Source organism: Camelus bactrianus, chromosome 17 (genome assembly GCF_048773025.1).
Source record: "Camelus bactrianus isolate YW-2024 breed Bactrian camel chromosome 17, ASM4877302v1, whole genome shotgun sequence".
Lineage (NCBI taxonomy): Eukaryota > Metazoa > Chordata > Mammalia > Artiodactyla > Camelidae > Camelus > Camelus bactrianus.
The window spans coordinates 34,875,611-34,901,684 of NC_133555.1; the positions used below are offsets into that span (position 1 = coordinate 34,875,611).

General features: G+C 54.9%; 3 protein-coding genes across 6 annotated transcripts; all 3 read left to right on the forward strand.

Annotated features, from left to right (window-relative positions):
• The first annotated feature begins 5,522 nt into the window (after positions 1-5,522).
• On the forward strand, positions 5,523-7,660 carry LOC141573708 (protegrin-2-like). The gene is made up of 4 exons (XM_074344121.1): positions 5,523-5,756; positions 6,391-6,498; positions 6,734-6,805; positions 7,413-7,660. The coding sequence occupies exons 1-4, from the start codon at positions 5,559-5,561 to the stop codon at positions 7,548-7,550; spliced, it is 516 nt and encodes a 171-aa protein (XP_074200222.1). The 5' UTR covers positions 5,523-5,558; the 3' UTR covers positions 7,551-7,660.
• A 3,309-nt stretch (positions 7,661-10,969) lies between these two features.
• On the forward strand, positions 10,970-15,800 carry LOC141573783 (antibacterial peptide PMAP-23-like). 4 transcript variants are annotated; one of them, XM_074344970.1, is made up of 5 exons: positions 10,970-11,377; positions 11,880-11,968; positions 14,669-14,779; positions 14,926-14,997; positions 15,607-15,800. In XM_074344970.1, exons 1-5 carry the CDS (start codon positions 11,323-11,325, stop codon positions 15,724-15,726), a joined length of 447 nt encoding a protein of 148 aa, XP_074201071.1. In that variant the 5' UTR covers positions 10,970-11,322; the 3' UTR covers positions 15,727-15,800. The 4 variants fall into 4 exon arrangements, with proteins under 4 accessions (XP_074201071.1, XP_074201072.1, XP_074201069.1 ...); XM_074344971.1 differs by having other exon boundaries at positions 10,971-11,377; positions 14,672-14,779; XM_074344968.1 differs by lacking the exons at positions 10,970-11,377; positions 11,880-11,968 and adding an exon at positions 13,665-14,037.
• Positions 15,801-22,999: 7,199 nt separating this feature from the next.
• LOC141573709 (protegrin-2-like) lies at positions 23,000-25,017 on the forward strand. Its single transcript, XM_074344122.1, has 4 exons — positions 23,000-23,226; positions 23,862-23,969; positions 24,113-24,184; positions 24,766-25,017. Exons 1-4 carry the CDS (start codon positions 23,029-23,031, stop codon positions 24,892-24,894), a joined length of 507 nt encoding a protein of 168 aa, XP_074200223.1. The 5' UTR covers positions 23,000-23,028; the 3' UTR covers positions 24,895-25,017.
• The last annotated feature ends 1,057 nt before the right edge of the window (positions 25,018-26,074 follow it).

Here is a 26,074-nt window from a genome sequence, read left to right on the forward strand (position 1 = left end):
CAGACTCCACAGCCATGAAGGACTCAAGGGGCCCCAGGCTCCCCTCACAGTGTTGTTACCATGACCATCCCAGGGATGAGTATTAGGGTTGTTGCTTTGATGACAGAATGGACCCCAGGGGCCCCATTCAGTGTTGCTGCCATTAGTGAATTCCTTGGAAAGAAAGGCACTTCAGTGAGGTTTCCCGTTAGCACACAGGTGACCATCATGGCAGGACCTCCCAGCAGAGTGGAGAGAGACCCAACTTAAGAGTCAGCAGGACGATCAGGTTTGTTTCCTCTTCACAGGCTGGTGTCACCCCTACACAGCATGGCTTCCAGCATCCCAGCTCTACCCCTACAGTCCCTGCCACCCCTCAGCTTCCCGGTCTCCATCCCCTTCCCTCTCCAACCTGCAATCCCAGCTCCTGAGTCTCTTTTCCTTGTGCGTTGGTTGAAATCCTTATGGAAGGAGATTATTGCTGGAGACAGGATCAGTGGTTCCCTATGGGCAGTTGAGTGGGCAGGAAGGTGTTTTAAAATCTAAATTTCCTTTGAGAAATAAACAAAATCAGGTGCCATCTGTATCTATTGAGTTGGACCTGGGACCCGTGAAAAGATTCCTGGCTGGAACAATGAAATCTGTGGAAATTCTATTCTGATCTCTAGTCCGTCCCTACCCTAGGAGTTGATCCCTTCTCTAGCCACTCTACAAAGGGTGTGCTAGCTGGCAAGGCCCAAGTGGGGGCTCTGGAGGGGCTGTTTCTACCTTACCAGGATATCCATGAGCAGACAAAACAGTTCTACTAGGACAAGCCATGTTCTGGGGAGGGACTGCAGAGACATCCAGGAAAGATGGAGGTGGGTATGTGCCTCGTGTGAGGTGCCCTGTCTGACTCCATCCTCCTGAAATTTTATTTATTTATTTTTAAATTTTTTAATTTTATTTTATTTTTAAACATTTTTTATTGAGTTATAGTCATTTTACAGTGTTGTGTCAAATTCCAGCGTAAAGCACAATTTTCAGTTATACATGAACATACATACATTCATTGTCACATTCTCTTTCGCTGTGAGCCACCACAAGATCCTGTATGTATTTCCCTGTGCTACACAGTACAATCTTGTTTATCTATTCTACATTTTGAAATCTCAGTCCCTTCCCACCCCCCATCCCCCTGGCAACCACAAGTTTGTATTCTATGTCTATGAGTCTGTTTCTGTTTTGTATTTATGTTTTTTTTTAATTCCACATATGAGCGATCTCATATGGTATTTTTCTTTTTCTTTCTAGCTTACTTCACTTAGAATGACATTCTCCAATAACATCCATGTTGCTGCAAATGGCGTTATGTTGTCGGTTGTTATGGCTGAATAGTATTCCATTGTATAAATATACCACATCTTCTTTATCCAGTCATCTGCTGATGGACATTTAGGCTGTTTCCATGACTTGGCTATTGTAAATAGTGCTGCTATGAACATTGGGGTGCAGGTGTCATTTTGAAGTAGGGTTCCTTCTGGATATATGCCCAGGAGCAGGATTCCTGGGTCATGTGGTAAGTCCATTCCTAGTCTTTTGAGGAATCTCCATGCTGTTTTCCACAGTGGCTGCACCAAACTGCATTCCCACCAGCAGTGTAGGAGGGTTCCCTTTTCCTCACAGCCTCTCCAGCATTTGTCATTTGTGGACTTCTGAATGACGGCCATTCTGACTGGTGTGAGTTTTAATTTGCATTTCTCTGATAATTAGTGATACTAAGCATTTTTTCATGTGCCTATTGACAATTTGTATTTCCTCCTTAGAGAATTCCTTGTTTAGGTCTTCTGCCCATTTTTGGATTGGGTTGTTTGTTTTTTTCTTATTAAGTCGTATGAGCTGCTCATATATTTTGGAGAACAAACCTTTGTCGGTTTCATTTGCAAAACTTTTCTCCCATTCCATAGGTTTTCGTTTTGTTTTATTATGGTTTCCTTTGCTTCTAAGTTTAATTAGGTCCCATTTGTTTATTCTTGTTTTTATTTCTATTGCTTGGGTAGACTGCTCTACATCCTCCTGAAATTTAATGTCTGGATAGGCTTGACCTGCCTCCTGCCTGAAGCACACGGCCTCCAGGAGGCTGACCTGAGATGCTGGGCTTTGCAGGTCCTTGTCCTGGTAGAGGGGTGGGGAGGAGGTGCCCTCTGAGATGTACTTGAGGCATTCAGATCCTCAAAGGGGAGAGAATACCCTCTTAGGCTCTGGAAACCAGCCTGGCTTCTCTGCACCCGTGTCCCCAGAAAAAACTCACTCACAGGAATGGTACCCATGCCCACCCACCTGCCCCACATCTGGAGCTGGGAGCCTGGTCTCTTCTGCAAAGCTGGGCATCCTCCCACTCAGCCTGCAGCCTGGCCCAGCTCAACGTGTCATCCTGCTGGGACCAGCTGGTTGGATGTTTGCTGTCCTAGTTGATGGTGAGATCGAGCCTGGGCATGGCTCAGGCTGATGTCCGTGGCCAGGGAGGTGGGTTCAGCTCAAGCCAGACTCTGGAGCAGCAGTAGCAGCAGCAGCAGCAGCAGCAGCAGCAGCAGCAGCAGCAGCAGCAGCAGCAGCAGCAGCACAGCCCCGGATGCCCGCCGAGGCTCCTGGCTGCAGTGTGGTGGGTGCAGCCTCTGCTTGGTCTCCTGTCCTCCTGGGGTGGAGTAGGGCTGCCCTCCTGCCGGCTGCCTTCTCCTCCAAGCCCCGGGCCTGGGACATCCCAGCCTGGCTGAGGGGTTTCCAGGGTGACTTACCCTCGTGGATCTCCCCCAGCACCTCACTTCACGTGAAGTGGTCACTGGGAAAGAGGAAGCTGACCCTGCGTGGAGGGTCCTGATACTCACCCCCAGCCCAAATCTCCACCCTCACAGGGACCTGGGGAGGGCAGGGGAGGAGCCCAATCCCTCCCCTTGTCCCCGTGAGAGGGACAGCATGGTGGGTCAGTGGGAGGCATTGGGTCCATGTCTTGGATTTGCCATTTTTCAGGCAGAGACTTCTTGTTTGAGTGATTTAATTGGGTCTCATTTTCCTCATCCACTGGGCAACTCAGAGAGCTGGTGGGTTTGGGGCACAGCAGACCGGGGTCCATTTCCTTTTATCCTGGATTCTCACAGACAGGAAAGATGGCTGGGAGGAGAAAAGCAGGCGGGCCATGCAGGATCACGGCTCATTCCCTGAGTTTATTGGGGTGACGGGTGCATAATGGTTTCTCAAGGACCAGATGTGGGTTCAGGGGCCAGCCCGCCTGGGCACAAGGGCTGTGGGGTCTTTCCTGAGAAGACCTCCGCTCTGACAGGCTGTGAGGACAAACAAGGAAAGCCAGATGCTGGAGGCAGGGACGGCACACCCCCATCCAGGGAGTTGCAGTCTGAGAACCTGACAGGGGACACTCCAAGGACACAGGGAAGGATGGACAAGGGGACTTCAGCCTAAAGTCTGGGCAAATGCCATGGCATACAGGAGGAAAACACAGGGAGGATTTCAGGGGGACCTGGTACCCGGTCAACATGGGTATTGCTAGGTATTTTTCTCCTGTAATCACCTCCTTTTTCTCCTCAGACTTGGGAAATGATACAGCTTGACCAAGAGGCCACTGGGGCAACACCTGGACTGTGACACCAGGTTGCCCAGACGTCCCTCTCTCTCCGTCCTTCTCTAAGGCTGAGTGTGCAACCAGCACATCCGTCCAGGCTGACACCTTGTAAGGTACCATGTCCAAGGCCCCAAGGGTCCTGAGGGCAAACTGATTCCAAGAACCACCACAGTCCTCACAGAAACACGGCCATTCCGTGGGAGACTGGAATAGAATTTGCTTCGAAGTCTCTGAGCCCCTCTATTGCTTTGGCCCATTGTGTCTCCCAGTTGGGCTCCTCCACCTCCCACACTCACCACCTCAGCCTAGAGTTTCAGCCAGAGCCCTGGACAGGGAACCATTGAGGTCAAGTCAGAAGGGACGTCCTGAGGCTGTGAGAGCCAAGAGAGGAAGTGCTGTGTCTAGTTGGAGGTCAGAGGAGGCTTCACAAGGTGAAAGATGACAGCAGGCAGAGGGATCAGGTGCAGAGATGGGAGAAGAGCAGAGGCTTTGAGGGGCCTGAGAGGTTGGAGTGGATGTGCCCCCTGACACCTGAGAGTGCAGGGCTGCGACTGAGGAGGATGGGAGGTGGCAAGACTCCAGCCCTGAGCCTGCTGGAGGTGTTGGGCCCCTGAAGGCAGGGGTTGAAATGTTGGAATCAGCAGCTTGGTATACCCCTGGATAATGGCATGGAGAGTGGACTTTGGTATGGGGGGAGCCTGGAACCAGACACGGTGGAGTCTGGAGGATATGGCTACGCTTCAGAGGAGAAGGGGAGGTGGTAGGACAGGGCAGGGGTGACAGGGGGGACAGGGAGTGTCCTCAGAGGAAGGAGGAGCAGGTGGGGGCTCCCAGGCTCTCAGCTCAGGTCTCCTGTGGGGGCTGCCAGCCAACAGCCCCAGACAGCCCCGTGCGGACAACCAGGATGTTCACAGGGGTCTTGACTCAGAGACACAGACCAGTGATGTGTGTCCCTGATAACTGGCATCTGGAGAAGGGATGTGCCCAGGAATGTGTGAGGATGGGGAGGAGAAGCCGCCCGTGTGCACCTGTGCAAGCCCTGTGTACTATGAGGAGGGTCCTGGGAGGGTACCGAGCAGGAGCCACCAAGGAGGTGGGAGGTGACCCAGGAGAGGGACACCAGGGGAGAAGTGGAAGGGAGCTGTTTCACAGGACAGAGAGTCCACAGTCCTGTGATGATAAGGACAATATTTGAGTGTAGCCTCTGGATCCAGGGAAGGCTGGCCATCCTGCAGGGGTTCTGAGTTTGACAGAGGACAAAGAAATGTGGTCAATAGTGTACGTGACCTTTCTTCGGGCTCGGCTGGGAGGGACTAGGGCAACAAGCCAGTTCTCTTGGGGTCTAGGGATGCGACATTTTTACTCTGAGAAAGGCAGAGAAGACTAGGAGCGGGGACAGATGCAGTCACGCCCCTCACTGGCTGATGGTTAGGTCCAGAGAACAGGATGGTGTGGCCTTGGTGTCTGGGGACAAGCTGGGTGGGAAGGCAAAGATGGAAGTGGGGCTGTCATCTGTTCATCATATGTTAACTGAGTACCTACTGGGTGCCAGGCGGTGTGTAGAGCTGGAGGTTCTGTGGTGAATACACTCCTTCAGCTTGATTCTCAGGAAGTCACAGTGAGGAGGCCGAGAGGGTGTAGGACACAGCCTGGTCCCTCCGTCTCCTGGAGGACTCAACCCTCTGGAGCAACCCTGCCAATGAAACTCCCCATGGGGCCCAGAAGAGGCCAAGATGTTGTCAGGGAGATGGAGAAACCATTTCTTCACCTTACACAGGAGGCAACCTCACCCACTGCCGAGCAATCCCCTGAGGCAAGAGCGGGGCCTGAGGCAAGTCCAGCTCACACCCTGGCCGGGGGCAGGGATGGGGCAGGTGGGGAAGGCTCCTGCTTGAGCAATTGCATCAGGCCCAGGCTGAGCATAAAGGAGGGTCCTGTGGGCTGGGAGGAGGCAGACTCGGGGACCATGGAGACCCAGAGGGCCAGACTCTCCGTGGGCCGCTGGCCACTGTGGCTACTGCTGCTGGGACTAGCGGTGCCTTGGGCCAGCGCCCAGGCCCTGAGCTATAGGGAGGCGGTGCTTCGAGCTGTGGATCGCCTCAATGAGCAGTCCTCAGACCCCAATCTCTACCGCCTCCTGGAGCTGGACCTGCCGCCCAAGGCTGTGAGTCGGGGAGGGGCTGGGGAGGGAGGTGTCTCCCGCCAGGCTTGGCCACACTGTCCCTCCCTTTGCTCGCGCTGTACCTCCTGTCAGGAAGGCACCTCTCCCTCTAAGTGGGATCCCAACTCTCACAGATATCCTCCCAGAGCTGGGTCCCCTCCCCTTGTGAGAGCCTTCTGCCTGGCATCTCTGCTGTGGGAACAGAGCCCTGACAGCCCGCTCAGGCTCCAGGGACTCCTGGGGGCTCCAGGGATACGCTGGGGTCACTTGTTCTGGGATGTGACTTCCCTGCTTCCAGTCCCCTGTGCACCCCATTGTCTTCCCACCAGGGAAGGGCTGTGCTCAGCCTTGGGGTTCCAGTGACAAGGTCTTTCCCTGCAGGTGTTCCCTGACTTCCCTCAGCCCCTCCAAGGGGAGCTGCCCCTCAGGAGAGCGGGTCTGAGTTCCCCTCCTGCTCCCTGTGTGCCTGGGAGCCCAGGACCAGGCTGTGTCCTCCTCCCCTCTGCACCCAGCCCCCAGCCCAGGGCTAGGCACATGGGACGGGCTGTCAAGGGGGCTGTCCTGCTGGGGGCAGGGACACAGGTCACACTAAGAAGCATGAGCCTGAGCCAGTCTCCCCACTTTGATCCTTGAGCAGGACGAGGACCCAGATGCCCCGAAGCCTGTGAGCTTCACGGTGAAGGAGACCGTGTGTCCCAGGAGGACACAGCAGCCACCGGAGCAGTGTGACTTCAAGGAGAATGGGGTGAGGCTGGGGGCTTAGGGCGCTGGTGGGTGCCTCCCAAGACCCGAACAGGAGGCTTGGGGCGGGTTGTGGTTAGCAGCCCCTGGGGTGAGGCTGGTAGCTGGGGGTGCTGGTGGATGCCTCCCAAGAACAGGAACAGGAGGCTCGAAGGTGTGGTGTTATTTGCAGCCCCTGGGGTGAGGCTGGGTGGTTATGGCTCAGGGGTTACAGTGTGACCTGGTGTCTCCCCTTCCAGGTGGTGAAACAGTGTGTGGGGACAGTCACTCTGGACCAGTCCAGGGACCAACAGGACATCACCTGTGATGAGGTGAGTGACCCCTTCCAGGCTGCAGAGGCTGCTGCTGGGTCTGGTTTGTGGAACATCCTTTGGACCAATTCTCTCTGCCATCCCTGTAGCGGCAAGAAAGCCCTCCTCCCCTGGCTCCCCCTCACCCGAGCCCCAGGTCTCCAGGCCGGGCTCTGCAATCCCTTAGAGCAGTGGTTCTTTCATTGGGCTCCCCATACAGGACGTGTCAGAACGGCAAAAATTCTCAGGCCCCACTCTGACGTACTGAATCAGAGTCTAGGTTGGGGCCCAGTAATTTGTCTTGTAAGAGCCCTTCTAAGGGATTCTGTGCTGAAGTTTAAGAGGCACTGACTAGGGTAATGGGCTTTTAGCCCCTGCTTCTGTCCTGCTTTGCTGGGAAGGGCTTGTGCCCCTGGGAAGCCCCTTGTCATCTCTGGGTCTTGGCTTCCTCCTCTGTGAGTGAGTGTAGGGATTCAACTATGTGCTCCAAAGGTCACACCCAGAGGGTGAACTGGGGCCTCAGGGCTCCTGGGGTGGCACTGGGAGGGGGATCAGCAGGTGAGGACAGGGGGTCTTGGGTTGACCCTGGTTCCGACCCAGAAGAAATCTGTTTCCTCCTGGTTCACAGCTTCAGAGTGTTAGGAGCATTCGCCGGCCACGGCTGCCAAGGCCAAGGGTGCCACGTCCATATATCCCACCAAGGATACCAAGGCCAGTATTGCCGCCACCAAGGTTTCCTATTCCAAGGTTTCCGAGAGGACGGTGAATGGTTCGCTGATAACTGTCCCATAAAGGCCGAAGGAAGAGTACAGAGGGTTTGCCTGCCCCGGGTCAGGACCTGGACATCAAAAGATAAATTTTTATGAAAAAAATTTCTCCAGGCTTCAATTTTAATTGTGTCACCTGATCCCACACACAGGGACCAAATCCATAACACTGGGAGGCCTGTTGTGTGTGTGTGTGTGTGTGTGGTCACTCCTGTGAACACAGAGATGGGTGAGGCAGCTGTTCCTTCCAGGAGGGCGGGGGAGGCACCGGGGCCGGGAGGGACAGGACAGGGCTCCATTCCCAGGAACCCCATGCCCTTCACACTCCCCTGCCCTCCTCCTCCTCCACCCAGTAGGGGCTTAAGGAGACCTAGTCTGTGTGCAGTGCTGCTGGGGATGCTGTTCCTGCTGGTATGGAGGTGACAGTCCAGGAGGACCAGGCCTCTTGTTAATCACTCGGGGAGACTCAGTTCACTCTCCTGCTGGTGGGCTCTAAGGTCAGCCTGCAGGTACAATGTCCAGATTGTTCCACTTCCCTCACAATCTGAACCCTGCAAGACTACCCCACCCCCGGCTTTTGCTCTGGGCATTGAGACACATCAGTCTTTCTTCTGCGGGGTCTCAGATTTCAGGTGTGGGCTTGTGTTTAGGGATGCAATGGTACCACAATTGGCACCATTAGAAGCAAACCTGCTCATCGGGGTGAAGGGCTCTGCCTGAGTGAGAGACACACACAGTGACACACAGGCCACATGTCTGTTTGCCTGGGGGTTTCAGACACTGTCCCTGTCCTGCCCACTCCCCACTCTGTAGCTGACCTTTGCTGGGGGGCAGACTGGAATCACGGGGGAGGCGGCAGTCCCGGGAGCAGCCTCAACCAACCATCGCTGGGACTTTTCCCTCATTGGTGGAAACGTCTCTTCTGTTCCTCACTCCTTGGGGGGCCCACTCCCAGATGTGTCCCCCCTCCCTGAGGTCCCCAGCTGGGTGGAGCCCCTGTCCCCACTTCAGTGACCTGTCTATTGACTTGTCCTCTTCTGATGTCGATTCTGCCCGGTCTCACTTCCCTATTTTTCTGCTGGTGCTTCAAAGGAATCGCCTCCCAGAGCACCTGCTTCTTCTTGAATGCTGGCCTGAGCTCTGCTCCTGGGCCAACCTGCACCAACACACAGAGCCCCGTGTGTCAGAGGGACAGCGGGCGGGACCGCGCAGAGCACGTGCTCTGTAATCTGTCAGGCTCGTCTGTTCTTGGGGAGCAGGTGGGGCTGATTTCAGGCAGGTTACAGGAACCCACGCTTCTCACTCTACGTCACCCCAGGTTGAGGCAGGAAACCTCACAGAGGAAACCCAGGGACTGTGTCGTGTCTCTGCCACAGCATATGAGCCTACCAGAGCTACTTGTTAAAATTTCAGGATTTTCTGAGATGGTCATTAAACTCTTGGTCGCTTGAAATCAGCCTTGGTGGAAGAATTTACAGCATGCAAATCAGCAAATGCTACACATTAGGCCCATCACAGCTGGTCCATCACTGTCCAACCTGAGAGAGGGCTCACTCATCAGGATGATATGGGCTGTGCTGATGTCATCTGTTTGCAGTTGTCTCCCAGGATTGCTGATCCTGCTTCAGGAGAGTGGGACATGGATGCTGATGGCTCTCAGGTGCCATATTCCACGGCTTCAAGGCCTCCCCAAGAGAAGCCTGGGGGTTTTGTCCTCTCTGCCCCCATTCTGTGGCTGGTGACTGACTATGAGGGGACATCAGAGCCCAGCCCCTGCCTCAGTCACTCCTAAAGCAGGGGTGCAATTCTGGTTCCTGGGCTTTTCTAGGTGAGGCTGAAGCTGGGCTCAGAGGGAGCACCTCACTTCTCAGCTCCTTCCTCTGCCCAATCCTGCTCTCCTCCCCCTCCTGCTGACCACACCCCTCAATTAATCACATGACTCTGAATTCCCAGCTCAGGCCCTGCTTCTAGAGAAGTGGCCTAGGATGGCGGTGGAGCTGTGTGGAGCCCGGCCAGCTCATCCCAGGTGGCTCGGGTGTGGGGCCTGACGTGGAGCTGAGAGAGAGGAGAGGCAGAGGTGTGCAGGGTAGGGGTGCGGGAGAGGGGTTGGGGCGGGGCAGCGCTGGCAGCCAAGGGGCCCTGAGGAGTTTACAAAGTGCTCAGAGTAGGACAGGAGCCCGAGAGCCCAGGGCGATGACTCCTAGTGGTTTCCCGGTGTTTGTGCAGATGTGGAGGCCACGGATCTCACTGGGGGCAGCCTCAGAGATTTGGGGGCACAGAAATCCCACGCAGTGAGGGGAGGAGAAGCAAGAGGTAAGGAAGAGGGGAGGCCATGAGTGGGGACACACAGGGGCTTCTCCTTCCCCCAGACCCCCTCTGTGCGAGGGAGGGACACTGGGCTGTTATCAGGCAAGGTCCTTGTTGATGTGGCCCTTGACCCCCAATTCTGAGGCCTCCGGAGTCATTTTCGGGGCCCCTATATGTGACAGGGCACTTCACATTGTCATGAATAGGGCAGAGAAAGAGAATTCTGAGGAGTATGGACATCTGAAAGCCATTGCTCCTCTGCATGTGTGGCCCTAGGCAGAAGAAGAGATCTTTCTGGGCCTATGTCTATCTGTAATTGGGACCCACATAGCCTAATTTGAGAGGATGGTCAATGGCTTAGCTCGAAAAACAAGGTCGAGTACCACACAGGGGCTGAATCTGAGGCGGAGGCTGATGGAGTCTAGGAGACCATAGTTAGTCTGGGTCCATCTCAGGGCACAGATCTGGCTCGTGTGTCGGAGCAGGGACCCAGAGAGACACTTGGAATCCCCATCAGAGAAGCAGGAGGGAAATACATGTCATTCTGTCCTGAGCGAGCAGAACTGGCCCGTCTGCACGAGCCTTTAGCGTCTGGTCCTTACTAGTCAGCAGCTGACACACTGGGGGGCCTCCAGGCTTGCTGTGCTCCGACTGAGGGATGCCCGTGCCAGTCACATCCCGAGTCCTGTTCCCCAGCCCCATGGACTCTCTAGCTTCCGCCCGAGAGTGGGGGTTCCTTGTGCCCCATTCGCACCCCCTGTTCTCCTGTGTGTCACTCTGCCCCTGTGCCTACCCAGCCAGAGCAGGGAAGGATGCTGACAGGGGAGACCGGGGTACACTGGGACTTTCAGGGCCCTGGAACTTCTATCTTCCTGGGCCTCTTCATTCACAAAATACTCTTAAAACTTGTATTATACAACTGCATTCATATAAACATGAATATAACCTAAGCTGCTTTTCATCTTATGTATTCATCAATATGTCAGTGTTTTCATCTGTGATTTTAAACAATTAAAAGTAAAACTTTCTGTGGATCCCTAGATGTCTCAGGGGCTAGGACCGCTGCCTAGTGTGCTGACCGATAAGTGGGTCCTGGCAGGTGACGATCCTGTAGGCGCCCAGACACGCCTGCAGACACTAAATGCCTTCTGCTGTCTTTTCCAGGATGACTTAACCTCGTAGTTCTCTTTCAGCTTCTAGTTTCAGCTGAATTGGTCCATGGGAAAGAGGAAGCTGACCCTGAGAGGAGGGTCCTGACCCTCACCCTCGACCCAAATCCCTGCCTTCACAGCACCATGGCTGCCATCGCAGGTCCCTGCAGAGGGCAGGGGGCAGGGGGCAGGGCCTGAATCCTTCCCCTTGTCCCTGTGAAAAGGACAGGTGGTGGGTCATTGAGGGGCATGACTCCATGTCCCCAGTCTGTCATTTTTTGAGTAGGAGGTCCTTGATGGAATGACGTAGCCCATGGGTCTCATTTTCCTCATCAAATGGGCAGTCAGAGCTGGTGGATATTTCCAAGGTTAGGGGCACAGTTTGGGGTTCTGGTCCAGTTCCATTGCTCTGGAGCCTCTGGAGTCTCACAGACAGGAAGGATGGTTGGGAGGAGAAAAGCAGGCGGGCCGTGCAGATCAGGGCTCATTCCCTGAGGTTGTTGGCACGACGGGTGCATGAGGGTTTCTCAAGGATCAGATGTGGAGTCAGGGGCCAACCAACCTGGGGACAAGGGCAGAGGAGCCTTTCCTGAGAACACGTCTGCTCTGACAGGCTATGAGGACAAACCAGGAAAGCCAGATGCTAGAGGCAGGGACAGCACACCCCCATCCAGGCAGTTGTAGTCTGAGGACCTGACAGGCAACATTCCAAGGACCCAGACTGCGGTCCAAAGTCTGAGCAAACGCAAAGGTGCAGAGGCAGGAAAGCACAGAGAGGATTTCAAGGGGATCTGATACCCGGTCACCGTGGGTTTTGCTAGTTATTTTCTACTGCAATCACCTCCTTTTCTTCCTCCTTCTTGGGAAAAGGATACAGCTTGACCAAGAGGCCACTGGGGCAACACCCGGACTGTGACACCAGGTTGCACAGAAGCCCCTCTCTCCTTCCTTTTCGAAGGGTGAGTGCGAAACCAGCACATCCGACCAGGCTGTTACCTTCTGAGGTGCCCCATTCCGTTGCCCAGAGTCCCCAGGTCACAGGTGGCCATGGCCTATCCCAGGCCTTCAGTCTCAGGGCCATTCCATGGGACACTGGATTAGAATTGGCATCTGGTCTCTGGGATCCTCTAACACATCGGCTCATTCACTTTCCCAGCTGGACCCCCTCCTCCTCCCTCTCTGGCCACTCCATCCTGGTGTCTCAACCTGAGCCCTGGAGAGGGAGTACCTTGGGGACAAGTCAGAAGAGACTTTGTGAGGCTGTGGGAGCTAAGATGGGGAGTTGCTGTTTCTCTGGTTGAAGGTCAGATAAGGCTTCACAAAACGAAAAGTCACGGCAGTCAGAGGGATCAGGTGTAGCGATATGAGAAGAGCAGAGGCTCCGAGGGGCCTGAGAGGTTGGGGTGGACTTGGCGGCCTGACACAGGGTTTTGCAGGTGAGCACCTGAGGACAACCTGATCCAGACCCTGAGCCACTGACTCAAGGCGGGAGGTTTGATGGACCCCTGGACAATGGCAGGGAACACTGGGCTGTGGTGTGGGAAGAGCCTGGAACCAGAAAAGGTGGAGTCTGGAGGTTGTGGCTACACTTCAGAGGAGAGGAGATGGTGGTAGGACAGGGCAGGGGTGACAGTGGGGACAGGGAGGGCCCTCAGAGGAAGGAGCAGGTGGGGGTTCCCAGGCTCTCAGCTCAGGGCTCCCGTGAGGGCTCCTAGCCAACAGCCCCAGACAGCCCTGTGCTGACAACCAGGGGTGTTCACAGGAGTGTTGCCTCGGACCCACAGACCAGTGATGTGTGTCCCTGATAACTAGTATCTGAGGAAGGGATGTGCCCAGAATGCATGAGAACTGCTTTGAGAAGCTGTACAGATCACGTGTGCAAGCCCTGCAGTAAAAGTTTTATTAAAAGTTGAGTACTTAGATTAGACAGAGCAGGAGGCACCCGGGAGGCCAGGAAGTGGACCCAGGAAGGTGGTCCCAGGGGAGAATGGGGGAGGGGGCAGTTTCAGTAGACAGAGGGGTCCCTGGCACCTGTGAAGGCAAGGACAAGGCTTCAGCATGGCCGTTGTATCATTCGAAAGCTGTTAAGCAGGCATGGACCTTGAGTTGAAAGAGGACAAATAGTGGGGTCAGAGTGTAGATGAGCCTTCTCTTACTGGCTGTCTGGGTAAGGGGAACAGTGTGCATCTGGAAGGGGCTGGGACAGGACATTTTTAGAGTGAAGAAGGCAAAGGAGAAGAATCCAGAAGAGGGGACAGTAGAGGAGATGCCCTGACTGGCTGAGGCCTGGGTCCGTAGAATAGGACGGTGTGGCCCTGATGTCTGCCTAGGGAGTGGATGGGTGTGAAAGGCACTAGATGGGGGTGGTCCTGCCATCTATTTATCATATGTTAACTGAGTGCCTGTTGGGGACCAGGAGACCCAGGAGCTGGAGGTTGTGTGGTGAATACACTCTTTCAGCCTGATTCAGAGGAGGTCACAGTGAGGAGGCCGAGAGGGTGTAGGACACAGCCTGGTCCCTCCGTCTCCTGGAGGACTCATCCTTCTGGAGCAACCCTGCCCATGAAACTCCCCACGGGGCCCAGAAGAGGCCAAAATGTTGTGAGGGAGATGGAGAAACCATTTCTTCACCTTGCACAGGAGGCAGACCTCACCCACTGCCCAGCAATCCCCTTAGGCAAGAGCAGGGCCTGAGGCAAGTCCAGCTCACACCCTGGCCGGGGGCAGGGATGGGGCAGGTGGGGAAGGCTCCTGCTTGAGCAATTGCATCAGGCCCAGGCTGAGCATAAAGGAGGGTCCTGTGGGCTGGGAGGAGGCAGACTCGGGGACCATGGAGACCCAGAGGGCCAGCCTCTCCCTGGGCCGCTCGTCACTGTGGCTACTGCTGCTGGGACTAACGGTGACTTGGGCCAGCGCCCAGGCCCTGAGCTATAGGGAGGCGGTGCTTCGAGCTGTGGATCGCCTCAATGAGCAGTCCTCAGACCCCAATCTCTACCGCCTCCTGGAGCTGGACCTGCCGCCCAAGGCTGTGAGTCGGGGAGGGGCTGGGGAGGGAGGTGTCTCCCGCCAGGCTTGGCCACACTGTCCCTCCCTTTGCTCGCGCTGTACCTCCTGTCAGGAAGGCACCACTCCCTCTAAGTGGGATCCCACCTCTACAGAAATCCTCCCAGAGCTGGGTCCCCTCCCGTTGTGAGAGTCTTCTGCCTGGCATCTCTGCTGTGGGAACAGAGCCCTGACAGCCCTCTCAGGCTCCAGGGACTCCTGGGGGTTCTAGGGATATGCCGGGGTCACTGGCTCTGGGATGTGACTTACTTGCTTCCAGTACCCTGTGCACTCCATTGTGTCCCCACCAGAGAAGGGCTGTGCTCAGCCCTGGGGTTCCGGTGACAAGGTCTTTTCTTGCAGGTGTCCCATGACTGCCCTCAGCCCCTCCAAGGGGAGCTGCCCCTCAGGAGAGCGGGTCTGAAGTCCCCTCCTGCTCCCTGTGTGCCTGGGAGCCCAGGACCAGGCTGTGTCCTCCTCCCCTCTGCGCCCAGCTCCCAACCCGGGGCCAGGCACATGGGACAGGCTCTCAAAGGGGCTTGTCCTGCTGGGGGCAGGGACACAGGTCACACATAGAAGCATGAGCCTGAGCCAGTCTCCCCACTTTGATCCTTCAGCAGGACGAGGACCTAGATGCCCCAAAGCCTGTGAGCTTCACGGTGAAGGAGACCGTGTGTCCCAGGAGGACACTGCTGCCACCGGAGCAGTGTGACTTCAAGGAGAATGGGGTGAGGCTGGGGGCTTAGGGCCCTGGTGGGTCGCTCCCAAGACCCGAACAGAAGGCTTGGGGCGGGTGGTGGTTAGCAGCCCCTGGGGTGAGGAGGGGTGTTTATGGCTCAGGGGTTCCAGTGTGACCTGGAGTCTCCCCTTCCAGGTGGTGAAACAGTGTGTGGGGACAGTCAACCTGTACCAGCTCAGGGACAACTTCGATATAACATGTAATGAGGTGAGTGATCCCTTCTGGGCTGCAGGGGCTACTGATGGAGGTGGTGTGTGGAACAGCCTTTGGACCAATTCCCCTCTGTGCCATCCCTGTAGTGGCAGGAGAGCCCTCCTTCCCTGGGTCTCCCTCACCGGAGCCCCAGGTCTCCAGGCCGGGCTCTGCCGTCCCTTAGAGCAGTGGTTCTCTCAGTGGGCTCCCCTCTTGGCAACTAGAGAAAAAGGCTGATTCTCAGGCCTGACTCAGAAATACGGAATCATTGTGTGGTGGATCCCAATAATTTCTATTTTAAGAGCCCTTCTGAGGAATTTCTGAGTGTGCTGAAGCTTGAGAGGCACTGACTACAGACAGGACCTTTCTGCCCCTGCTCCCGTCCAGCTTTTCTGAGATGGGTTTGTGCCCCTGGGAAGCCCCCTGTCATCTCTGGACCTTGGTCCTCATCTGTCTGTGGGAGAGATGATTCAACCACGTGCTCCAAGTGACACAGACAAGGAGGTCAAATGGTGCCTTAACTCTCCTTCGGTGTTCCAAGATGGAAGATTTTCAGGTGGGGAGGGATCTGGTCTTTTCCCTAAGTCAATCCTCATGAGAATCCTGTTTCTTTCTGCTGCACAGCTCCAGAGTGTCGGGTTATTTGGCCGGATTCGTGATTTCTTCCATGACGGTGTGAACTGGGTTCGAGATAAGGTTGGCAAAGTAATCGGATACATTGGTGATAAAATTCGCCCAGGGTAGAGTCCTAATGATCACCTAACTCTGGCTCAGTTGTTCAAACTCTGAAAAATAAATTCTTATGAATTTCAAATTCACCTGTCTCTTGTCCTACTCTTACCTGGGGTCATTATCCCCCATTGCCCTCTTGTGTGTGTGTGTGTGCGTGTGTGGTCACTTCCGTGAACACAGAGATGGGTGTGGCAGCTGTTCCTTCCAGGATGGCGGGGGGAGGCAGCAGGGCCGGGAGGGACAGGATAGGGCTCCATTCCCAGGAACCCCATGCCCTTCACATTCCCCTGCCCTCCTCCTCCTCCACCAAGTAGGGGCTTAAGGAGACCTAGTCTGTGTGCAGTGATGCTGGGGATGCTGTTCCTGCTGGTATGGAGGTGACAGTCCAGGAGGACCAGGTGGCTTGTTAATCACTTGGGGAGACACAGCTCAGTCTCCTGCTGTCGGGCTCTAGGTTCAGCCTGTAAGTACAGTGCCCAGATGGTTCCACTTCCCTCACAATCTGAACTCTGTAAGAGCCCACGCACCCCGCTCCTGGGCTTTGCTCTGGGCATTGAGACACATCAGTCTTTCTTCTGCGGGGTCTCAGATTTCAGGTGTGGGCTTGTGTTTAGGGATGCAATGGTACCACAATTGGCACCATTAGAAGCAAGCCTCCTGCTCATCGGGGTGAAGGGCTCTGCCTGAGTGAGAGACACACACAGTGACACACAGGCCACATGTCTGTTTGCCTGGGGGTTTCAGACACTGTCCCTGTCCTGCCCACTCCCCACTCTGTAGCTGACCTTTGTTGGGGGGCAGACTGGAATCACGGGGGAGGCGGCAGTCCCGGGAGCAGCCTCAACCAACCATCGCTGGGACTTTTCCCTCATTGGTGGAAACGTCTCTTCTGTTCCTCACTCCTTGGGGGGCCCACTCCCAGATGTGTCCCCCCTCCCTGAGGTCCCCAGCTGGGTGGAGCCCCTGTCCCCACTTCAGTGACCTGTCTATTGACTTGTCCTCTTCTGATGTCGATTCTGCCCGGTCTCACTTCTCTATTTTTCTGCTGGTGCTTCAAAGGAATCGCCTCCCAGAGCACCTGCTTCCTCTTGAATGCTGGCCTGAGCTCTGCTCCTGGGCCAACCTGCACCAACACACAGAGCCCCGTGTGTCAGAGGGACAGCGGGCGGGACCGCGCAGAGCACGTGCTCTGTAATCTGTCAGGCTCGTCTGTTCTTGGGGAGCAGTTGGGGCTGATTTCAGGCAGGTTAGAGGAACCCATGCTTCTCACTCTACGTCACCCCAGGTTGAGTGAGGTTCTACAGAGGAAACTAAGGGAATTCCTTCTGTCTGCCGCTGGGTACTTCATTGCGACAGGCAGAACAGAGACCGGGGGAGGATCTGAACCACGTCACTGAGCCCCCCAGCCCCAGACAGGAGCCTGCAGGTGCTGTGGGGGCTGGGGGCCCTGTTGGGGATGGGTGCTGAGGCTCAGGCTTCCGAGGGCAGACCCTAGGAGTGGTCTGGGATTGGCAGTGTGGGGACCGCCTGAGAGGGCTGGAGCGCGGTAAGGGCTGAAACTGGGAGTGTGTGCGAAGGAATCGGTCTGTCATAACCCCCGTTATTAGGTTGCTGCGGAGGGAGGAGCGGAACTCCTCACTCTGCCTGGCCCGCTGGCCCCTGGGAGCTGTGGGAGGGCAGAGTGCTGGGGCAGAGGCGGGGCCCAGGTCTGAGCCCATTCTCAGAATGAGCTAAGTTCAAGGTTGTTGTGTGGGTTTGGCCGCTGCAGCTGTTCAGCCTCCAAGACATCCGTTTACACCTGTGCATGAAGAAGGTCCCTGTGCTCAGTGGGCAGGGTTGTGGGCTGTGATGCTTGCCCCGGAAGACAGCCCCCAAAATTTATCTTGTTCACTCTGTCTGTGCCTCCCTAGTGGTTCTAACTGGGGCCACAGTTGTGGACATTCGCCCTCACTGGCCCTGAAATAGGTAAATGAACGGTGACTGTCCCTGCTGAGCAAGGCATCCCCTGCTTGGAGGTCACGTCCACTGGGGAGAGATTTTCTATGGAGAGGAGGGGAGATGCCCTCCTCTCTCCAGCCCCATCTCACTGAGTTTGGTAACTGCTCTCAGAGCAGCTCTGGGACCCTTCCCATCGCCAAGGCAAAACCTGCTTCTGGGGTTGTCATAGTGACAACACTGTGAAGAGCACCTGGGCCCACGGAGTCCTACACCCATCGTGCCTCCTCCTCCTGCTCCTCCTCCCTCCTCACCCACTTCTTTTTAATTGTAAGCGTTGTTAAGGGACATATCCTCCTTATAAAATATTCAAGCAATCCTAGTACAAATACACTCCTTTTGACAACTTGCTTTCCTGCCTCACGCATCACAATCTCCACATTAGAAACAACCTCCATTCATCAATCGTGTGAGTGTCTGTTCTGATGTTTTTTCTAGACATGTATATACATATAGGCACATAAAGATACCGTGTCTTGCTTTATGGTGACTGATGTTTACATAAATGGAATCAGTTAGTACGTTTATTTTGCAATTGGCCTTTTCCCCTTAAAGATACATCTGGCAACTTTCTAGTTTTAAAACCTTCAATTGAAATATTACAACTACATAAGAAAAACACACCACTGATAAATGGACAGCTTGCTGAGTGCTTGCTATGTGAACGCCAAAGTGTAATCAGCACCCAGAAGTCTCCTCCCCCTTCTACCCTTAACCATGACCCCGACTTTGAACGCCACAGATCAGTGATGCCAGATTTTGAAATGTGTAGAAAATAGAACCATACCGTATATACGCTTTTCAGGTAATTTCTTCATGCAACATGTTTGTGAGAATCCTCCGTGTTATTGTGTGTAATTATCTTCGTTCATATTTTGTTGCTAAGTTGTAGTCCGCTGTATAAATATACCAGAATACGCTTATTCTTTTACTTGTGAAGGATATTTGGGTAGTTGCCAGCTCATTTTTTGAAACGGCTGCACTGTAGTCCATATGGTGGACATAGCATTCGCACCAATACGTGTCTCAAGGGTTTCTAGTTCCCCAACTCGGCCCAACAAAGATACAAGGAAGCACCATGGTTTCTTCCTCCCCATGCACGTGAGTGAGGCTCCCGACAAGTGGGACTTCAGGGGGACGCCGACAATGGCCTGTGCTGTGGCAGGCTCTCCATGTGAGCATGTCCTGGGGGTGGCTATGGAGTGGATGGCTGCTGTCCCTCTTTCCCCCAGGAGTCTGGAAGGCTCTGTAGAGACTGGGACTCTGATCCTCATGTCCAAGTTCGTATGGGAGGAGTTTCTCTATGGAGGAGAAGAGGGCCTCCCATGCATGTGTAAGAAATCTCCCATTTTACAAACCAGGAGAAAGAGGTGCAGTTGGTGAAGGTCTGGTTTAAGGTCACGTATGTGCTCCCCAGGTTGGGCAGAAGGCAGGACCAGAGGACAGGTCGCTCAGCCCTGACCCTGGCTCCTTCTCTTGTACCATTTTGAAGTCCAGGGCTTGGGGCTGGGATAAGGAAGTGTCTAAACACAGGTGAGACTGTGCTTTTTCCAGTTGGGGGTTTTAACTGCAGGATGGGATGTCTGCCTCAACCAGACTGGGATGGGAAATAGAGGGGGATGGGAAAGGAGGGAACCCACGTAGGGTGCCAGGCGGTGGAAACACACCCTTACCAGCTCCAGCAGGACCGTCTGCTCCCACCTCTTGGCTGGGGTGTCCTCTGTTGGGTTGGGGGGAACGTTAGGAGAGAACCCAAGGCCTAGCCTGACCATCTCGAGGCACAGCTACTGTGACCTTGGAGACCCTCCCAGTCCTGACCCGGCTCCTTAGACCCCCTTCCCTCTCACCCTGCTCCTCTCGCTGTCTAAGCAAGAACTCAGCCAGGGAATGCAGGAAATGGAGGCAGTGCCCAGATGCGCCTGTCTACAGCTCACCCTCCCGCTCCCCGTGTGGGCTTCTCAGTTGTGTCTGAGACAATGAGAGCTGGGCTCCCACTCATTGCTGCTGCGAGTTCCCACCAGGGCAGAGTTTTCCCAAAGAAGTCACAGCTGATAAGAGGCCAACCAATGATCAGACACATGTCTGCTGGACTCCAGAGTCTAAGGACCCATCGAGCCCTCGGGGGCCGCTTTCTGCCCTGTTGATAATAAGAGATGCTGTTTCTGGACCATCAATCCTGGTCTCTTTGGTCCCAACTTCTTTCCGTGGGTTGACTCCTCTATCAGACCTCATCCTTGATCAGCCACCTGTCCCCATGGAAGGATGGGGAAGGGGACCTCAGTCCTAAGGTTTAGGAAACACAAAGGTGCAGAGGCAGGAAAGCACAGGGAGGATTTCAGGGGGACCTGATACCTGGTCACCGTGGCTATTGCTAGTTATTTTCTCCTGTAATCACCTCCTTTTCCAACTCTGACTTGGGAAAATGATACAGCTTGACCAAGAGGCCACTGGGGCAACACCTGGACTGTGTTACCAGGTTGCACAGAAGCCCCTCTCTCCTTCCTTCTCCATGGCTGAGAGTGCAACCAGGGCCATCTGTCCAGACTATCGCCTTCTGACTTGCCCCAGCCAAACACCGAGAATCCCACAGGTCACCTGAGGCCAATTGGTACCCCAGTCATTCCATGGGAGACTGGATTAGAACTTGTGTCATGGTCTCTGGGCCACTGTAACACATTGGCTCATTCATTCTCCCAGCTGAGCTCCCTTGTCCTCCCACACTGGCCACCTCAGAGCCCTGGAGAAGGGGTCACTTGGGGACAAGTCAGAACAGACTTCCTGAGGCTGTGGGAGCCAAGATAGGAGTTGCTGTTTCTCTGGTTGAAGGTCAGACAAGGCTTCACATGGTGGAAGGTCACAGCAAGCAGAGGGATCAGGTGCAGAGTCGGGAGGAAGGGAAAGAGCTCGAGACAGGCCTGAGAGGTCGGGGTGCACGTGGCAGCCTGACCTGAGCATGCGGGGCAGCGAGTGAGGACCGTGGGAAGCATCAAGGTTCAGACCCTGATGCCGGGAGGAGGTGTGTGAGCTGCTGAAGGCAGGGGGTAAAATGGCCAAATCGGCAATTTGATGGAGCCCCCAGACACAATGTGGAAGGAGAATTGATTTCTAGAAGAGCCTGGAACCAGAGACGGTGGAGTCTGGAGGTTGTCACTACACTTCAGAGGAGAGGGGGTGGTGGCAGGACAGGGCAGGGGTGACGGGGGGACAGGGAGGGCCCTCAGAGGAAGAAGGAGCCAGTGGGGGCTCCCAGGCTGCCAGCTCAGGGCTCCCGTGGGGGCTCCCAGCCGACAGCCCCAGACAGCCCTGTGCGGACAGCCAGGGGTGTTCACAGGAGTCTTGACTCAGAGACACAGACCAGTGATGTGTGTCCCTGGTAACTGGTATCTGAGGAAGGGATGTGCCCAGGAATGTGTGAGGACTGCGAGGAGAAGCCATCTGGGTGCACCTGTGCAAGCCCTGTGTATTACGAAGAGGGTCCTGGGAGGAGACGGAGAAAAAAGAGGAAACAAGGTGGCAGGAGGGGACTCAGGAGAGCGACACCAGCAGAGAATGGGGCAGGAGGCGGTTGCGGGAGGACAGAGGGAAGCCCAGAGCCTGTGTAAATAAAGACAGCGCGTCAGCATGGGTTTTGGATCCAGCGACGGCTGGCCAGCTTATAGGGCCTTGAGTGTGAGAGAAAACACATTGGGGTCACGATGCGGGTGATCCGATCTCAGGCTTGGTTGTGGGGAATCTCGGGCTTGGTTTTGGGAGGCAGGACAGCAGGACAAGATAGTGGGGTCTGGGGACACGACATTTTTATTCATTTTTTTTATTGAAGTATTGTTGAGTTACAGCGTTGTGTTAGTTTCTGGCATACAGCATAGTGATTCAGTTATACATGTATGTATTTCTTTTCATATTCTTCTTCAGTACAGGTTTTTACAGGATAGTCAATATAGTTCTCTGTGCTATACAGTAGGACCTTGTGTGTCTATTTTACATATAGTAGCATCTGCTAATCCTGAACTCCCAGTTTATCCCTCCCCACCCCTTTCCCACTCCTGGTAGCCATAAGTTTGTTGTCTATGTCTGTGAGTGTGTTTCTGTTTTGTAAATAAGTTCATTTGTGTCGTTTAAAAAGTCCACATATGAGTGATATCATGTAGTTTTTGTCTTTCTCTTCCTGGCTTATTCACTTAGTATGATAATGTCTGGGTCCATCCATGTCGCTGCAAAAGGCATTATTTTATTCTTTCTTATGGCTGAGTAGTATTCCACTGTATATAAATACGACAGCCTCTTTATCCAGTCGATGGACATTTAGGCTGTTTCCATGTCGTGGCTATTGTAAACAGTGCTGCTATGAACATTGGGGTGCAGGTATCTTTTCGAATTAGAGTTTCCTCTGGATATATGCCCAGGGTTGCTGGATTATACAGTGAGTCTATCTTTAGTTTTTAAAGGTCTCCACTGTTTTCAATCACAGTTTCACAAAATTACACTCCCATCAACAATGTAGGAGGGTTCCCTTTTCCCTAGACCCTCTCCAGCATTTTAATAATGGCCATTCTGACCAGTATGAGTTGATACCTTGCTGTAGCTTTGATTTGCATTTATCTGATAATTAGCCATATTGAGAATCTTTGCACGTGACTATTGGCCATCTGTATGTCTTCATTGGGGAAATATCTGTTTAAGTCTTCAGGACAAGACATTTTTAGGTTGAGAAAGGCAGTGGAGAAGAATCCAGGAGAGGTGACAGATGGAGCGCAGCCCCTCACTGGCTGAGGGCTGAGTCTAGAGAGCAGGATGGAGGGTTCTTGACTGTCTGCCCAGGTGCTGGCTGACTGCATCAGGCTTTGGTTGGAGGTGGTGCTGTCATCCATTCATCGAACTTTAACTAGATGCCTACTGGGTGCCAGGCGGTGTGTAGAGATGGAGGTTGTGTGGTGAATACACTCCTTCAGCTTGATTCTCAGGAGGTCACAGTGAGGAGGCCGAGAGGGTTTAGGACACAGCCTGGTCCCTCCGTCTCCTGGAGGACTCAACCCTCTGGAGCAACCCTGCTCATGAAACTGCCCCATGGGGCCCAGGAGAGGCCGAGATGCTGTGAGGGAGATGGAGAAACCATTTCTTCACCTTCCACAGGAGGCAACCTCACCCACTGCCCAGCAATCCCCTGAGGCAAGAGCGGGGCCTGAGGCAAGTCCAGCTCACACCCTGGCCGGGGGCAGGGATGGGGCAGGTGGGGAAGGCTCCTGCTTGAGCAATTGCATCAGGCCCAGGCTGAGCATAAAGGAGGGTCCTGTGGGCTGGGAGGAGGCAGACTCGGGGACCATGGAGACCCAGAGGGCCAGCCTCTCCACGCGCCGCTGGTCACTGTGGCTACTGCTGCTGGGACTAGCGGTGCCTTGGGCCAGCGCCCAGGCCCTGAGCTTTAGGGAGGCGGTGCTTCGAGCTGTGGATCGCCTCAATGAGCAGTCCTCAGACCCCAATCTCTACCGCCTCCTGGAGCTGGACCTGCCGCCCAAGGCTGTGAGTCGGGGAGGGGCTGGGGAGGGAGGCGTCTCCCGCCAGGCTTGGCCACACTGTCCCTCCCTTTGCTCGCGCTGTACCTCCTGTCAGGAAGGCACCTCTCCCTCTAGGTGGGATCCCACCTCTCACAGACATCCTCCCAGAGCTGGGTCCCCTCCCCTTGTGAGAGCCTTCTGCCTGGCATCTCTGCTGTGGGAACAGAGCCCTGACAGCCCTCTCAGGCACCAGGGACTCCTGGGGGCTCCAGGGATACGCTGGGGTCACTGGCTCTGGGATGTGAATTCCCTGCTTCCAATCCCCTGTGCATGCCATTGTCTCCCCACCAGAGAAGGGGTGTGCTCAGCCTGGAGATTCCAGTGACAAGGTCTTTCCCTGCAGGTGCCCCTGACTTCCCTCAGCCCCTCAAAGGGGGATGTGCTTCTCATGAGATGGGGTCTGAGGTCCCCTCCTGCTCCCTGTGTGCCTGGGAGCCCAGGACCAGGCTGTGTCCTCCTCCCCTCTACACCCAGCCCGCAGCCCAGGGCGAGGCACATGGGATGGGCTTTCAAGAGGGCTGTTCTGCTGCGGGGCAGGGACACAGGTCACCCAAGGAAGCATGAGCCTGAGCCAGTCTCCCCACTTCGATCCTTGAGCAGGATGAGGACCCAGACGCCCCGAAGCCTGTGAGCTTCACGGTGAAGGAGACCGTGTGTCCCAGGAGGACACAGCTGCCACCGGAGCAGTGTGACTTCAAGGAGAAAGGGGTGAGGCTGGGAGCTGAGAACGCTGGCGGATGCCTCCCAAGGACCCGAACAAGAGGCTTCGGAGGGTGGTTAGCAGCCCCTGGGGTGAGGCTGTGTGTTTATGGCTCAGGGATTCCAGTCTGAACTGGAGGTTCCCCTTCCAGGTGGTGAAACAGTGTTTGGGGACAGTCACTCTGGACCAGGTCAAGGACCAAATAGACATCAGTTGTAATAAGGTGAGTGGCCCTTCTTGTTTTGAGCTGCTCTGGGGAGAGGTGTGGAACATCATTTGGACCAGTTTTGTTCTTGTTCATTCAGGGCTTCCTACCCTGGCTCCCCCCTTACCTGAGCCCAAGTCTCCAGCCTGGGCTCTGCAATCCCTTAGAGCAGTGGTTTGTTCTCTAAGTGGCATTATCACCTGGGAACTATTGGAAAGGCAGCTTCTTAGTCCACATTCAGACCTACTGAGACAAAGTTGGGGTGTGTCCCAGAAATTTGTATTTTAAGAAGCCTTCCTGGGGATTCTGACTGTGCTGAAGTTTGAGAGGCACTGACTACAGTAATGGGATTTCTGCTTCTGCTTCTGTCCAGCTGTGGTGGCCAGTGATCCGGGGAGGCCTTGGCATCTCTGTGTCCTGGTTTTCTCATCTGTCTATGGGAGTAGGGATTCAACCACATGCTCCAAAGTTATAGCCACAGAGTGAATGGGACCCAAGCCTCCAGGAGTGGCTCAGGAGTAGGATGTGTAGAAAGGGACCTGAATCATTTTGATTCTGGATCAGTACTGACAAGAAGCCTGTTTCTTCCTGGTTCACAGCTCCAGAGTGTAAGGGGATTTTTTCCACCACCATTCCCACCTGGACCCTTCCCATTTCCCCCTTTCCCACCAATCCCGCCAATACCACCATTTCCATTTCCGCGGCCGTTTGTTAGAAGACGACGGTGAAGGATTGGCTGATACCTTGCCCATCAGAGGACTCTGCTGAATTGTGAGCCCCCGGAAGTCCTAAGGGTCTTTTTTATTCTGGCTCAGTGTTTCAGATTCTGAAATAAATTGTTCTGAAAACAACTTCCTCCGGTATCTCCCACTTACTGTCACCAGGTCCTAAACGCTGGGAGGCCGAGGTTGTGTGTGGGTGTGTTTGCGTGTGTGTGTCTGTGAATGTGGTCACTTCCGTGAACGCAGAGATGGGTGTGGCAGCTGTTCCTTCCAGGATGGCGGGGGGAGGCAGCAGGGCCGGAAGGGACATGACAGGTCTACATTCCCAGGAACCCCATGCCCTTCACACTCCCCCGCCCTCCTCCTTCTCCATCCAGTAGGGTCTTAAGGAGACCTTGTCTGTGTGCAGGGCTGCTTAGGATGCTGTTCCTGCTGGTATGGAGGTGACAGTCCAGGAGGACCAGGCCACTTGTTAATCAGTCAGGGAGACACAGCTCAGTTTCCTGCTGGCGGGCTCTAGGGTCAGCCTGCAGGTACAATGTCCAGATTGTTCGACTTCCCTCACAATCTGAACTCTGCAAGAGCCCACCCTTCCTGGCTTTTGCTCTGGGCATTGAGACAATTCAGTCTTTCTTCTGCGGGGTCTCAGATTTCAGGTGTGGGCTTGTGTTCAAGAATCAAATGGTACCACAATTGGCACCATTAGAAGCAAGCCACCTGCTCATCGGGGTGAAGGGCTCTGCCTGAGTGAGAGACACACACAGTGACACACAGGCCACATGTCTGTTTGCCTGGGGGTTTCAGACACTGTCCCTGTCCTGCCCACTCCCCACTCTGTGGCTGACCTTTGCTGGGGGGCAGACTGGAATCACGGGGGAGGCGGCAGTCCCGGGAGCAGCCTCAACCAACCATCGCTGGGACTTTTCCCTCATTGGTGGAAACGTCTCTTCTGTTCCTCACTCCTTGGGGGGCCCACTCCCAGATGTGTCCCCCCTCCCTGAGGTCCCCAGCTGGGTGGAGCCCCTGTCCCCACTTCAGTGGCCTGTCTATTGACTTGTCCTCTTCTGATGTCGATTCTGCCCGGTCTCACTTCCCTATTTTTCTGCTGGTGCTTCGAAGAAATCGCCTCCCAGAGCACCTGCTTCCTCTTGAATGCTGGCCTGAGCTCTGCTCCTGGGCCGACCTG

What these genes read in the sequence shown, in the direction of transcription:
- LOC141573783 (XM_074344968.1), top strand. Translation starts at nt 13,840, where the DNA reads ATGGAGACCCAGAGGGCCAGCCTCTCCCTGGGCCGCTCGTCACTGTGG. An exon ending in GTGACTTCAAGGAGAATGGG is followed by an intron (nt 14,780 to 14,925) that starts GTGAGGCTGGGG and finishes CTCCCCTTCCAG; the next exon opens with GTGGTGAAACAGTGTGTGGG. An exon ending in TCGATATAACATGTAATGAG is followed by an intron (nt 14,998 to 15,606) that starts GTGAGTGATCCC and finishes TCTGCTGCACAG; the next exon opens with CTCCAGAGTGTCGGGTTATT.
- LOC141573708 (XM_074344121.1), top strand. Translation starts at nt 5,559, where the DNA reads ATGGAGACCCAGAGGGCCAGACTCTCCGTGGGCCGCTGGCCACTGTGG. An exon ending in TGGACCTGCCGCCCAAGGCT is followed by an intron (nt 5,757 to 6,390) that starts GTGAGTCGGGGA and finishes ATCCTTGAGCAG; the next exon opens with GACGAGGACCCAGATGCCCC. An exon ending in AGGACATCACCTGTGATGAG is followed by an intron (nt 6,806 to 7,412) that starts GTGAGTGACCCC and finishes CCTGGTTCACAG; the next exon opens with CTTCAGAGTGTTAGGAGCAT.
- LOC141573709 (XM_074344122.1), top strand. Translation starts at nt 23,029, where the DNA reads ATGGAGACCCAGAGGGCCAGCCTCTCCACGCGCCGCTGGTCACTGTGG. An exon ending in GTGACTTCAAGGAGAAAGGG is followed by an intron (nt 23,970 to 24,112) that starts GTGAGGCTGGGA and finishes TTCCCCTTCCAG; the next exon opens with GTGGTGAAACAGTGTTTGGG. An exon ending in TAGACATCAGTTGTAATAAG is followed by an intron (nt 24,185 to 24,765) that starts GTGAGTGGCCCT and finishes CCTGGTTCACAG; the next exon opens with CTCCAGAGTGTAAGGGGATT.